Source organism: Folsomia candida, unplaced genomic scaffold (genome assembly GCF_002217175.1).
Source record: "Folsomia candida strain VU population unplaced genomic scaffold, ASM221717v1 Fcan01_Sc001, whole genome shotgun sequence".
NCBI classification, from domain to species: domain Eukaryota; kingdom Metazoa; phylum Arthropoda; class Collembola; order Entomobryomorpha; family Isotomidae; genus Folsomia; species Folsomia candida.
This window is the reverse complement of record NW_019091193.1, coordinates 17,131,079-17,144,321: the sequence shown is the minus strand read 5'-3', so window position 1 is coordinate 17,144,321 and position 13,243 is coordinate 17,131,079. Positions and strand designations below refer to the sequence as shown.

The following is a 13,243-nucleotide window of genomic DNA, read 5'->3' as shown; positions in this document are numbered from 1 at the left end:
CTTCCGCATAAATCGTTCCAGTAATTGGAAAGTAATTTCTGTAGAAAGCCGTTTGAGCATCAGGCATCAATTTGAAAAGAACAACTGGTTACAAGTGAGTGATGATGCATAACGATCGTTATGCAACATCACTTAATAATTCGAAATATCAATAAAAAAGGAATTTTATTTTCAGTTTTTCAAAAAGTTTCTTATTAATTTTAGGATTTAACTCATACGAAATATGACAATCAAATATGTCAGAACAAGTTTTGAACCTATTTCTGGTCATCTTCACCTTTCGAATTCGTTGTGTTGGGGATGATGTTGTACTCATTAATATTCGGATACGGCAGTTCCCTATAGGAGCTAAATTATTCTGCGGTTTATAATGGTTTGATGTTGAGGAGGAGAGTGAAGCTCTGCATGAATTTTAATTCAAACACCATAATTATACACAACTCAACAACTTGAGCGGTTCATGGCTCATAAAGTGAAGAAGCTAAAGTTGGATCAATAAAGAGTTGTGATCTTAACACCTCCAACTTGAAAGTGTGAAATCGCCTCTGTACATTTTTATTCTGCGTATAACTTCATACCAGTCTGCCTTCAGATTTACATTTTGTAAGTAAATAGGCAAGAAAACTCTGGTGCTTTATCATCTTCACACCATTGGCAGTTTTATATTACTTCAAAACCTTAGATTGCAATGGATTGTTTAACATCTCCATGTGTGGAAGTCTCAATCCTTCTAACTCGCAAGTTACCTTTACTTTTTATTAAACTAGCTGGGAGGAAGATGATGAGAAATAATAAATATTTGTTGGGGACAAGGCCAAACACGATTTAGTATTTAATTTACATTTACTCCAAATATTTGTGGCATAAATTTTCATTTATAAAAAAACCTAGTATCGATTTGAGTGAGAGATATTGATTCGCCCCAAACAGCCGAAAAAAGGATACCTGTAACAGTTCCCGTCCAAATAAGATGGTTATACGAGATTAGCTAAACGGTTAAATTGAAGCAAACCAGGAGCAAAGTAGTGACTAAGTTGTTTAACAATGTTGAAGGTAGGAAGTAGTGGCATTAAGAGCATTTTAGGTTCATTAGAAAATAAATTGAATTGAGTTGAGTTTGTTTTTTGATGATGATGAAAATATTACATTTGTGTTACTTAGCGTGGCATCATACCACCAATGTTCACCACTCCTTCGGGGCTAAATCAACTAAACAAGCTGCTGCTGTTGCCAATGTGGTGTGGGAAGTTGTAGCAATAAACGAGCAGTAGAAGCATCATGTGATGTATGTACATCCATATAACCTTCTCTGGTTGAGAGATAGCCAGAGTTAGGCAAGGTTATGTTTGTGTGGGGTCACAAGAGAGAAGTGCATTTATGCGTAGTAGTAAATCTAAATCTAACACAAACTAATCTCATTCATTACATCCAATTGCGAACGGCATTACCAAAATTGAGCCTAATGAATTGGGACTTTCAACCAAAGGTTTCTTGATTGGCCCAGATGAATGGATATCTAACCAGGGACTACTTCTTAAGCACAACGCAACACCAACACCACTGCTCCCCGCAAACAAACGTGTAAACCCAACACCACCAAACCTTTCCTCCTACCCAGCTTTCTTTCTTTCTTTCTTTCTCTGCAGTTCTGCACACCATCCGCCTCAACCGAGTCCTCTTTCACCAAATTGTGGAAAGTTAACATGCCCCACAACCGTACGTATAATTCTTGTGTATTTATTTATATGCAGCCAGATAATAAGTAAGTACCGCTGGACAGAGAAGCAACTAAAAATTAATTACAAACCCTGTTTAATTGTAAAGAGTTACACGGAGCTAATTTCATAAAATAATTTCGATTAAATGTCGACTGCATGGTAATCGAATTCTCATGTTTTCATAATTATGAACAAATGTTTTACTAAATAAATATCACAATGCCTCAAACATTTTCACATTATTTCCCCCATTTGGAAACTGACTCCTCTGAACGCTTTCTTCCAGGGAAGAGAGATACGTGGCCAAGACGAGAGTTTCTTGCAGGTGGAGATGCTTTCTCCAGAAGCAGCAGGAGCAGCAGGAGCAGGAGAAAGCGCGATGGGCGAGGAGGGAGAAAAGAGCGAGCGTGGAGTTTGGCAGTGGTTGGGTCGGGAGAGAGCGAATTGATTCGTTTGGCCATTTGAACACCGCCCACATGGGCACACCGACTTTCACGCCTCCCTCGCCCTCCTCAAATGACATCCCTAACCAAATCCCAAGCTTTTCATTTGATATCTCCCCACGCTTTATCTCTCTCTCTCTTTTACCTCTCTCTCGCCGTATCTCTGGCTGTACACGAGAGAAGAATCCCTAAAAATCTTCTTGAATCATCATCACATCACCATCATCTCCTCCGCTATTGCCCAAACACCACAACCACCACGCTACACAAAGAGAGATGGGAGATGCACAAACGATTTTCCTCCTCGGGCACCAAAAGTCTCACTTCTCCATGTTTTACGCTGGTTGGGAGAACAATCAGCTCAAATCAAGCAAATAAATTCAATCTCGAGGCTTCACTCTCGCTCAATTCCAGCTTGATTGCATACTCCTCTGCCAGCACTCTCTCCACTGCTTTCTCCGGCCCAGAAGGAAAGTGAGACCTCGTCTCAGTCTAGTCCGCTCGCCAAACACAACACGTCAATTTATTTAATCATACCAAATCACACACGGAGCAAGTGAATGTGTCGTTTGACTCGTTAATTGGTTGGTCGTTAATTAAGAACTTTCCCCAAATTGGAGGCAGATTTATTGCAAATATTAATCTAATCAGTTGTAATTTAATAAATCAATACGAATTACTAATTAATTGGAAGCTAAGAAAAGTTGGGATAAGACTTCAAAGGGGCAAACTGGAATTACTGGCGATGTTGAACAACATCGGATCCGGTGGAGGGGGTAAGAAAAATTATATACCCGATCTGCATATTTTTTCATAAAGTGAAAGTATGTATGCATGCATTCATTTATTGGCACTTTGCATTTAATATGGTTGCAAATTGGCATTTTTTCAATTGATTTTCACACGAAAGGAGTCTTGGTCGGAGTGAGTGTGAGGACTGAACGAAGGATTTAACAAATTAGATTTCCTTCGGTTATAGCCAAGTGGGCCGAGATGAAAGGGAAAGATAAGATGTTACGGGAGAGACGGGTATACTGCCCAAGAAAGAGGACGCTATGCATGTAGTCGGAGAAGGTGGTGCGCATTACCAGAGACAAACAAGCCCAATCAAAAGTAAATTGAGAGCAATGAGTTAGGTCTTATAAGACAAATGAGATCAAATTCTATTTATTAAAGCAAAGCCACTTCCGTCTCCACAAGTCTAGTCTCCAGCCAATTCAGTCACCGTAGACAAAGGCTATCAAACAATTTGGACGTGTGAGCCTCTAGGTTTTTTTTTAGCTACAACAATGTCTGGAGATACGTATTTAATATTTGGAGGACAATGTAGAAAATTGCTATGTTTTATTTAATAACTTTGAATTGGATCAAGATTTTTGTAATGGTTCATGGTTGTTACCACTTTATTACTATGCACATGACCTTCACCTTCCAACAAGGAATGCAAAAGGTGAGGCGTGGTTAGTGGTAGTTAGTGGCAATTGTAGTAATTAATGTGCAACTTGGGGGTAGCTTTGGTTCTGAGTACAATTAGTTATCTAGTTTAGACAATTATCACCATTTTTAGTCTCAACTTTCCTATAAAAAACTAAACTTTAGCTTTGTGAAATTATAAATATGACTTTCATTATTATTTCAATTTGCATATTATTAGCCTATCAAGTTTCACTAATTATCAACCCATTATTATCTAACAAGAGCTATGATATTTAAATACAATGCAGTTCAATATACAGGTCATGGGAACACTGGTCTTTGCAACATGAACGATTCCCGACAACTGTCCATTTCAACATCTCTTGCTTCCGGACAGGGACTTCAGGTATGAACACTGCGCTGTTTTGCAAATAATAAATGCATGAAAGTACTCTTGTACGTAGATAAATGGCATATTCCAACGAAACAAATCCTGGTGAAAGTTTGTGGAGAGATTTATAGGGTAAAGTCAATGGAGTCGATTTATGACATTATTTGGTCCATTTGTTGCAGCTTGGGAATACTGGGGGACTAGGGACCGGGACTTCGACACCCGTTTCGTCCGACAGCGACAAGCCGCAGAAACAAAAACGCCATCGCACTCGCTTTACCCCTGCACAGCTAAACGAGTTGGAACGATGCTTTTCCAAGGTTTATATCTTACCATTCCTTGAATATCTACTGCATACATACATTCAATCTTGCATCTACCCATCTAAATTAAGTTTTTGCGTTGAATTTACCATTTCTCCGCAAGATAGTTTGCAGATTTGAATTCTGATGCCTAAATATCTTATTAATTACACTTTAAAGACTCACAATCCTTCTTCTTTTTATATGGAGACTCATTATCCAGATATCTTCATGAGAGAGGAGATAGCGATGCGAATTGGACTCACGGAATCCAGAGTTCAGGTTAGTAAATTTATAAGCTTAAATATTTGCAATTATATATCATATTAATAGTAAATTTATGTTTGGTACGTTACAAACATGTTTTCGGGCTGTATCTTGTTCAGTAACCACATCAGGTAGAAATATGTAAGCTGTCTTAAAGGCTGGTAGTTGTAGATAAGTAGCTGCAGGTTGTTGGGGAGGAATTTTTCATGGTAAATCTTTTTGTTTGACTGTGGAACAGCTGAGACTTGGAGGTAGTAGCTGGGGATCAATTAGTGCCGTGCATGGGTCTAATAGATGTAAATTGGAAGATGCGTAACTCAGTGGCTCAGACGAGAGTGACCTTTAGCAGACTTTGCTTACTCTTCGACCATTTCATCAAATTAACAACTCTTCACTCGTACTCCTCGTCTTCACCAAATGCCAAGTGCTGTTCAAACTCAATAGCTGACCAGTCCTCTGCACATTACATAGATTTTTGTCTTTGTTGTGGACAGCACACGCAGTGCCTACATAAAATGGAGACTAAAAAATAAGCGCTTCAAAAATGACTAATTCAAGGGAATCTGGGATGATTTTCACGTGGCAAATTAGTTCGAGATCGTAGATGAGACGATAAATTTACATATGTATAAATAGGTTAAATTATGTCATCCAGTCAATTTATGCAATATGAAACTGTACGTTGTTTGAGACAATACAATGCCAATAAAATAATCAACTCGGGACTTTATTTTCTGAAATTCCAAAAAATTAAAGTCTTACCACTTTTTATTGAGTAATTCGTCAATACATTACATGTAATGTAGCATTGACTGCTAGAACAGGATTAGAGCACTTAATGTGGCTACAAAATAATGAAGAAAGTCACACCTTTTCCAAAGATGTTTGATAATGTATACGATGCTGTTGGATTACGGTCTGTCCCAGTCAGTGTAAGGCTGCAGCAAGTGTGAGAAACCCACCTGCCCAAACTAACAGACGAAATGACTCCTCTGAGAGATTTCATTTGAAGCATTTGATGCGACCATGCATCAAAGCATCGTTGAGTTGAGCCTTTATTACCTCTCAAAGCTGAACTGACGCTCACAACCCCTTGTTTCATTTATTTACACAAAACGCTGCGCAATCCTTCTTGGTGGCACAACCAGCCAAGGAACATACGAAGGAACCATCAAAAGAATCTCTGAAATCGAATGGTCGAATGGCATTACTGCCGTTTCTGTTGGCTGTAGGAAAAAAATATTATAAAAGGTGTTTGTACTCATGGTTTATTAATAAAATATCGCATTATATACAAAACAATAGGATTTCTCACTCAGAAGCTAAACATAACACGATCATACGATATACTTTGATGAATGACACATGTATGAATATTGTATTTTTGACTACTACGGCGCAAATAGAGGCTCAAAAGACGTTTTGTACTGTCAAGCATTTCTAGAAATATATGCATGAGTGTTTCATGCGGCATTTCAGATTTCAGAACAATGAGAATAATTTTGACAATATTCTGTGAGCTACGTGTAATTCAGTCCCTCTAGAGATAACGTGCATCTCTTCATTTGAAGAAGCTGCCATTAATCGAAATTTCATTAATGTGAGTCTTAAAATCTAATTCACAATTAAATATACAAAAAATATGGCTTATGATCACAATGTACATGTGTACTTACACGCATATTAACAAGGGAACCTTAAGTACTGTCACATCTCGATTTCCTTCAGGATGGTCTTAATTGATAGATAATTTAGTGTATGTAACTAACACTTTGTCACAAGGACATACGGTGAAAAATCATGTTTTCGGGAAATATTAAAGCTGCACCAAAACGTGCAATTTTTCCAGTGCTTTTAACATAGATAACAACCTTCGGAATAATGAAACGAAGTTTATAAATTATAAATGTACCTGTCCGCAATTTCATACTGATCACCAATATGCAAACAAACCATGCAATCATGGGCCAATTTGATTCAAATAGCGAAAATCTGCAAAATTTTCTAAATTTGAATTTCGTCGTTTTTTAAAATTTAAACTAAATTTAAATGTTAAACTTCTTTTATGTAAGCATTGTAAAAAAAAGTTTTCAAACAATAATGTTTCTCTTATTACAACAAAATGGGCGAAAATTTTCAAAAAGTGAAACTCACAATTTTTCATGAAAAAGATATAATGACCCATGCCAGTCTATTTTATGTATTTTTCAAAATTGTTGGCCATAATAATTTTTCCAAGTTGCAAACAATTTTGGAAACTTGTATCGTCAGCTTTTCACCTATTCACAAAATAACTTTCCATACCTAGTTCGAAATTTTAAGCCTTCTGGAAAACTGGAAGAAAATTGGATATATGAGGGACCCTATGGGGTCCCCCCATTATGCCATATAGGTATGTATATAGGCCTATATATATGCTATATAGGACGTCCTATCTGAAGGATGTGACAGTACTTAAGGTTCCCTTGAAGTATAACAAAACTGCGGTAAAATTTTTCGTATAATTGTGTTAAAATATTTTTCAAGATTTCCATTCTTTGAGATGAGATTACATAGTCAGTCCACCTCTACTTTGTTTTATAACCACGGAATTCAACATCCAACCTCACATCTCACCCCTTTTGCCTCATCCCAGCAACTAACCCTTTCTTTCCTGCTACTCACACAAAAATTCCGAATGCTTGGTACAGCTTCTGAATTTTAGATGCGAGCAAGAAAAGTTTACGTATGTCGGTGGTAGACAAACTGTCATTTCTGTGGAATAAGATTCAATTGGACCTTTTCATTTTTTACAGGAAACCTGTTGAAAATAGCATCATTTTATTACCTTTTCCGGTGTTTTATTCCACAAGTATTTTCCAACTCCTTTCTGTGAATTCAATTGATAAAATGCAGTAACTTATTTAGTTAGCTATTTAGTTTGTGGTCTTTTATTCAGCTTATGAGTACACGTAAAATTCCATATTTAACATATTATAAAAACTCATCATAACTAACCATAACGTATTTATGCATAAGTGGCAGATTGAGCTTGAAATCTCAACTGCTTTCATTCATGATTGAGAATTTGAATTAGTTCTGCATAAATCCAAGTTTTAATCCGATATTCATGGGATATTTATTATTCAACCAACACAAGGAAACTTTTTCTCGGCGCTGGTGGCACAAAAGCTATCCAGCTTATGTATGTATTTGCTGTCATGTCATTCATTTGGGATTTAATGCACGCAAAAATGCGTTTTCTCTCTCGAACCACCAGCATCACGAATGTACCCTTATTCTTCCGAGATAATGTGTTTACTGTGTATATATTGCATCACATTGTACTTTGTTGCAGTCGATGGAGAGACTGGTTCAGTTCTTCAGCTCGGCGTGGTAAGCGAATTCCCGACGGAGGCAAGCGAGAAGGGAGAGGCTAATGGCGTTTCTCTCTCGGATTCAGATTTTCTCCGGCAAAAGTTGGACTGTTTCTGGTGTTGATGGTGTAATAATTTATTCAGTGGGAAGAATGGGGCCTGAGGAACCTAAAAGCTAGAAAAGTCTTTAATTATTGAAAATCTCCTGGTGACTTTCTGATCCCCCAACACCACTAATCTAATGCTCGTTTGTGCGGCTTCTTCATGCCCATATCCCTTTAGAGCAAAATATCCATACCACCACCACAGAAGGCATTCCTACTCTCATTAAAACAAGTAGTTGCATTCAGCGGCTTGGCAATTGCGGTGCACTCTGCCTGCACTGCACTTGATGTTGCATTAATGGAAGAAGTGTACATTTCATGTCCTGCCCAAATTGTTGAAGGAACAGTTGAGATAATATATATGTCACATCGCTGCAAATTGTAGCATTTGGAAGGATAAACCAATTAACTGAGATTATGCGCGTAATTTGCAAATTAAATGTTAAGGCTAAATACTGAGACTGCATTAATTAACCGTAACCCACAATGAATCACGTCGACTTGAATGAATTGAATACTTGAATATTCTCACTTTAGCCGGTGGCATATACATGGAACCATCATGATTAGATTCAGATTCAACTCGTAGTGATGAATTTTGTAGTATGCTTTAAAAAAGAAATTCGCTTTTGTGCTCCCTACTTACTGTGCAACGGCAAGTGTATTCCTCGTGGTAATAAAAGTAAGGGAAGCTAATCTTGCAAACTAATATTTTCAGCAAGGACTTAAGCAAAGCAATTTGTGGTGAAAAGATGATGTGTTTATATGGCCATTATTGTAGGAGGAAGCCAGTCATTGCGGTGTGGCACCCCAAAACCAGCTTTGTATAACAGTTGGTTAGCTTTGTCAGATACCCTCGCTCGTTGGTTAGTTGGTGACATTATTATTCACAATATGGGCTGAGTTAACCAACCGCTAAGCCAAAAAATCATATAAAAGGTCATAAAATTAGGTTGATTTCCCTTTTATGAGAGAAGCAGATTCACTTCGGATCGTGTCCTCAGTACATTTCCCAACATTATTTTATATATAATGATGTAGATCCGCATACATATGTTCAATTTCCAAATTCAATGTCTTGGTGCGAGACCACAATTGCAATCTCACTTGCAATCTCACTTCATCAATATCAATCTTACAGGATTCATGATCCATAGAAAAGTCGGTTGGAATTACCAAACCGGCTTGAAAATAGTAATTCTCATATGCATATGTAAATGCAAATGTATATGCATATGTAAATCCACATATGTAAATATATATCTAATCCAAATGGATGAGTATCAGTTTGAGGAATGTCCCAATCTGCGGACTGAAGTACTTATCTTGTGTGTTTTGTTAGGTATGGTTTCAAAATCGTCGCGCCAAGTGGAAGAAACGCAAGAAGACGACGAACGTCTTCAGGACGCCGGGGGCCCTTCTCCCATCGCACGGTCTCCCACCTTTCGGCTCCGTGTCCGATGGACTCTGCTCTCCGGCCGGGATGTTCGGTGGTGGTGATGCCCGGTGGAGCGTGGCTTCCATGAATGCAGCTGCCGGTGAGTTATGCACCTTCTTTACCTCCCCCTTGTTGATATCCACACATTTTTTACGTCGAAAAATCGGATATATTCATTGATGCAATGATTACGCACTTTGAAGCTGATTTATTTCCTTCATGAAATAATTACAGTGATTAAAAGTACGCTACCCATCATAATTTTACTTAAGAACTTTAATGGCCAACAGCCTGGCTTTACATTAACTTAAAGAGTTTGATGATGATTCCTACTAATTCGTCTTACTACATACTGACTGCGTATAACACAATTAGATTTTGTAGAATCTGCCACCAACAAGTTTGATATGCATGATATAATCTATATGTAAATATATTTGTATTGATCATGTATAGCGAATTAGCATACATTTTGTATGGTTATTGGTTTGTGGGTGAAACTAGTGGTAAAAATTGAAATCTGAAAGTTCTGATTGATCAGCCATTCATGCTGATTGGTTTGATTACTCCTGGTCCACAGTTGGTCTGGCAGGACAGTTGAGTCAAGCAGGTGTGTCAATGGGTGGATTCGGGCAACTGCAACATCAATCATCGGGATTGAATTCTGGACTCCCCATCTCCCATCACTCGGTGCAGACGTCGGGAGGACCCTCAATGTATGCTTCATCTCACTACGGTCTGAACTCATTAGGTAACCAACCAACGCGTCTTCTTCTCCTTATCCTTCGCCCCCTTGGGGCTCATGATAAGCTCATTCATTGCATGCAATAACCACAAAAGACCAGAGTCAGATGTTCATGTCCTTGGCTAATTACTTGTCAGATTGGGATCGTGTGTGTGCCTTCTTATTACCATAGCTCACCTTGCCCCATACGAGAGCACTTTACTCGTTGGATTGCGTATGCTTTGTATGTGACAAAGAGTAATATTGTAAATTCATTGTGCTGGTTTAGATGGATCTAATTTCCCAATGAACCTTCATAGTCACCACCACGGTAGCCACACGTCCTTTTAGATGCTGCTCTATTATCTAAGTATGTACATACTCATACTACTGTCTTATGACGCAACAAACAATATACACGTGAGTAATCAATTGAAGCGTTAAGTATGAAATGTGTCGTGTCTTCCGTTTCTTAAAAAATGTATATTTTTGGTTCAAGTTCATTTCACTTTTTTGTTCGTTGCGTTAAATGAGTAAATCACACGTACCACTGTCCAAGCACATTGTATTATTTATTGCATGCTATTATTAACAAGTCGTCTTCATATGGAAAATTAATTCTAAAGGTGTGATGATAATATTGCAAGAATGTCGTTTTGTAATCGTACCGTACACAAATTTTTCATACTGGGATTACAGAAACCCATGTGTACATACATATTCATGCATTATTAAACAATTAAATTTGTACTTTCAGATCCAGTATTATACGGAAGCCATGATCATCTGAGTTCACCCCGAGATTCCAATCATTGCTAGATTTACCAATTAATATAATTTATTTACCTTATGTACAATTAAGCTATAAATATTTTATAATTGTAAAACAAATAAGTGGTGTAAATTTTGGTGTACATAAATTCGTTGTTACGTATATTAAGGCTCGATAAAGAAACCATTCATGCAATTAATTGCAAACAGGCCCAGCTTGAAAATATTGAAAATTTGATTGTTTATATGCAAAGCTCCAAAAACTCCCAATTTATCTTATGTTGCGAGATTTTGCAAGGTGGATTAAATCGTTGTCACAAATTATGCAGTAAGGAAATAGTTTGAGTTGCGGATTAGGGCGGACAAAGCCTCAATGGACGTACCTTGTCGAGTCAAGAAGGAATTCTAAAATTAATCAAATTATTTCCTAATTAATTGAATATCCTACTGACTACCTCCAACACAGCAACCGATTAAATTGCTACCTGCTTGCGATACAAATATGCTCCGGTCATAATGCAGGCAAGAATTTGTCATGTTTAATTACTTTCTTGCTGCCAGCTTATGTAATGTTTTAGTTCCAACTGTTTTCATAGAAGATGCTCCAAATTAAAATTTTAAAAGTTGTAACATATTTAAAGAAGCAAAATATCTTGTTAATATAATTTTTGAGTATTAAATGTTGTTGTTACATTGAGATTGTGCGTAAAAAAGAATCTGTAGAATTTCTTATACAATTTTAACATTGGGAGTAATTTAATCGTATGTAACAAATACATGTAAGTCATAATTACTTATTACTATTATGTACACTACCATCCAGTAGAATATACATATATACAATCTGTAGCACGATTGCTTGACTTTTAGTGCCTAGTTACCCTTAACGGTTGCGACAAATGATCGAGTTACAAATAAAATAATTAATTTTAAAAATAGTTGTTTCTTCTCGATGGTCGAAAAAAACAACTCTTTGACGTTTAATAACTTTTGAATGGGAAGACACAGAGACTTAATTCTTAAAGATGAAATCATCGTAATTTTTAGCTTGATTTTTTAAGCTAAAAATCTCGAGGGTACTATTTCGAAGTTTGAACTTGAAATCTCCAGTGTGCAGCCCGAGTCAAGCTCGCTGTTATCGGTCAAACCGACCATTTTGCAGAATTTTATTGTACCAAATGCATTTTACTAATGCACTTTACGCCTGTTTTTTGTCAAATATACAATGTGTATTATGCACGTGCATACATATTATGCATTGGTGAAAATTTTAACTAAATATAGGTTTTTAGCCTGAATCAGGGCTTATGTACCCGTTATGTCCGTCTGTCCGTCTTGCGATAACTGTCGTAAAACTAATCGTAGCAATATAAATTAAAATAGGAAAAATTTTCCGAGTTTATTAAGTTCGTGTTTTGTAATGGTTTATATACCAAAAATAAATCACAAAATTATATGCACATCGTTCATTACGAGTCCTGCTCTCAGAATAATGCCATCTTACAAGGCTCTGCAAAATTGTTGTCTTTTTAGCCTAAGTCAGTTCTTATGGAACCATCAATCATGTCCTTCCGGAACACGATAGCCAAAATGGCTGAACCGATTGAGCTGAAATTTTCAGAACGGGTGAGACCGTAGGGCTTGATCCATACAGATTTTTCAAAAATATGTCACTCCACAAGTTTAAATGCATTTGGTACATTACAATTTCATGGAAAATGGTTGGTTTAACCGACAACCACCGAGTCTGACTCGGGCTCACTGGAGATTTCAAGTTTAATTTTCGAAATAATACCCTCGAGATTTTTAGCTTAAAAAATCAAGCTAAAAATTACGATGATTTCATCCTCAAGAATTAAGTCTCTATGTCTGCCGATTCAAAAGTTATTAAGGGTCAAAGTAGTTGGAGACTCAAACGCCCTTTTTGAACCAACGATTTTAAAATGAATTTTTTATTTGTAACTCGACCATTTGTTGCAACCGTTAAGGGAGACTAACGTTACCTAGATACTTAAAGTCAAGCAATCGTGAATCTGTAGATTTAATTTGTGTGGTTCTTGATAACAGTTATATCACAAATTAGAAATAAAGTACATCAGCGTTTAAATCTGAATAGTTTCCACAGAAGTATTTTACTGTCATTAGTTGGAAATATGTTGCAAACAAAATGATTTTTCTAGGCAAGTCAAAATATGCAAGTTATCCAATCAACTTTTCCATAAACCAATCGCATAGAGCAAATAGTACTTTTTGATCGTCTACTGTGAACTTTGTGGACAATTTCATTTCCAAAAACATGGCAGCACCGGTAAT

At 37.0% G+C, this 13,243-nt stretch overlaps 1 protein-coding gene across 5 annotated transcripts; it reads left to right on the top strand.

Annotated features, from left to right (window-relative positions):
- Window positions 1–2,301: 2,301 nt before the first annotated feature.
- LOC110843309 (homeobox protein orthopedia) lies at window positions 2,302–13,043 on the top strand. 5 transcript variants are annotated; one of them, XM_035846396.1, is made up of 8 exons: window positions 2,304–2,937; window positions 3,886–3,983; window positions 4,151–4,288; window positions 4,481–4,552; window positions 9,340–9,535; window positions 10,016–10,186; window positions 10,449–10,529; window positions 10,917–13,043. In XM_035846396.1, the coding sequence occupies exons 1-7, from the start codon at window positions 2,907–2,909 to the stop codon at window positions 10,508–10,510; spliced, it is 768 nt and encodes a 255-aa protein (XP_035702289.1). In that variant the 5' UTR covers window positions 2,304–2,906; the 3' UTR covers window positions 10,511–10,529; window positions 10,917–13,043. The 5 variants fall into 5 exon arrangements, 3 of the variants coding, with proteins under 3 accessions (XP_035702291.1, XP_035702290.1, XP_035702289.1); XR_004833662.1 differs by having other exon boundaries at window positions 2,306–2,937; window positions 10,449–10,579; XR_004833663.1 differs by having other exon boundaries at window positions 2,307–2,937; window positions 3,898–3,983; window positions 10,449–10,579.
- Window positions 13,044–13,243: the final 200 nt, after the last annotated feature.

Coding starts and splice junctions, on each gene's coding strand:
- LOC110843309 (XM_035846397.1), top strand. CDS start 2,907: ATGTTGAACAACATCGGATCCGGTGGAGGGG. Junction 3,984..4,150: donor CTTCCGGACAGGGACTTCAG/GTATGAACACTG, acceptor CATTTGTTGCAG/CTTGGGAATACTGGGGGACT. Junction 10,187..10,916: donor CTACGGTCTGAACTCATTAG/GTAACCAACCAA, acceptor TTGTACTTTCAG/ATCCAGTATTATACGGAAGC.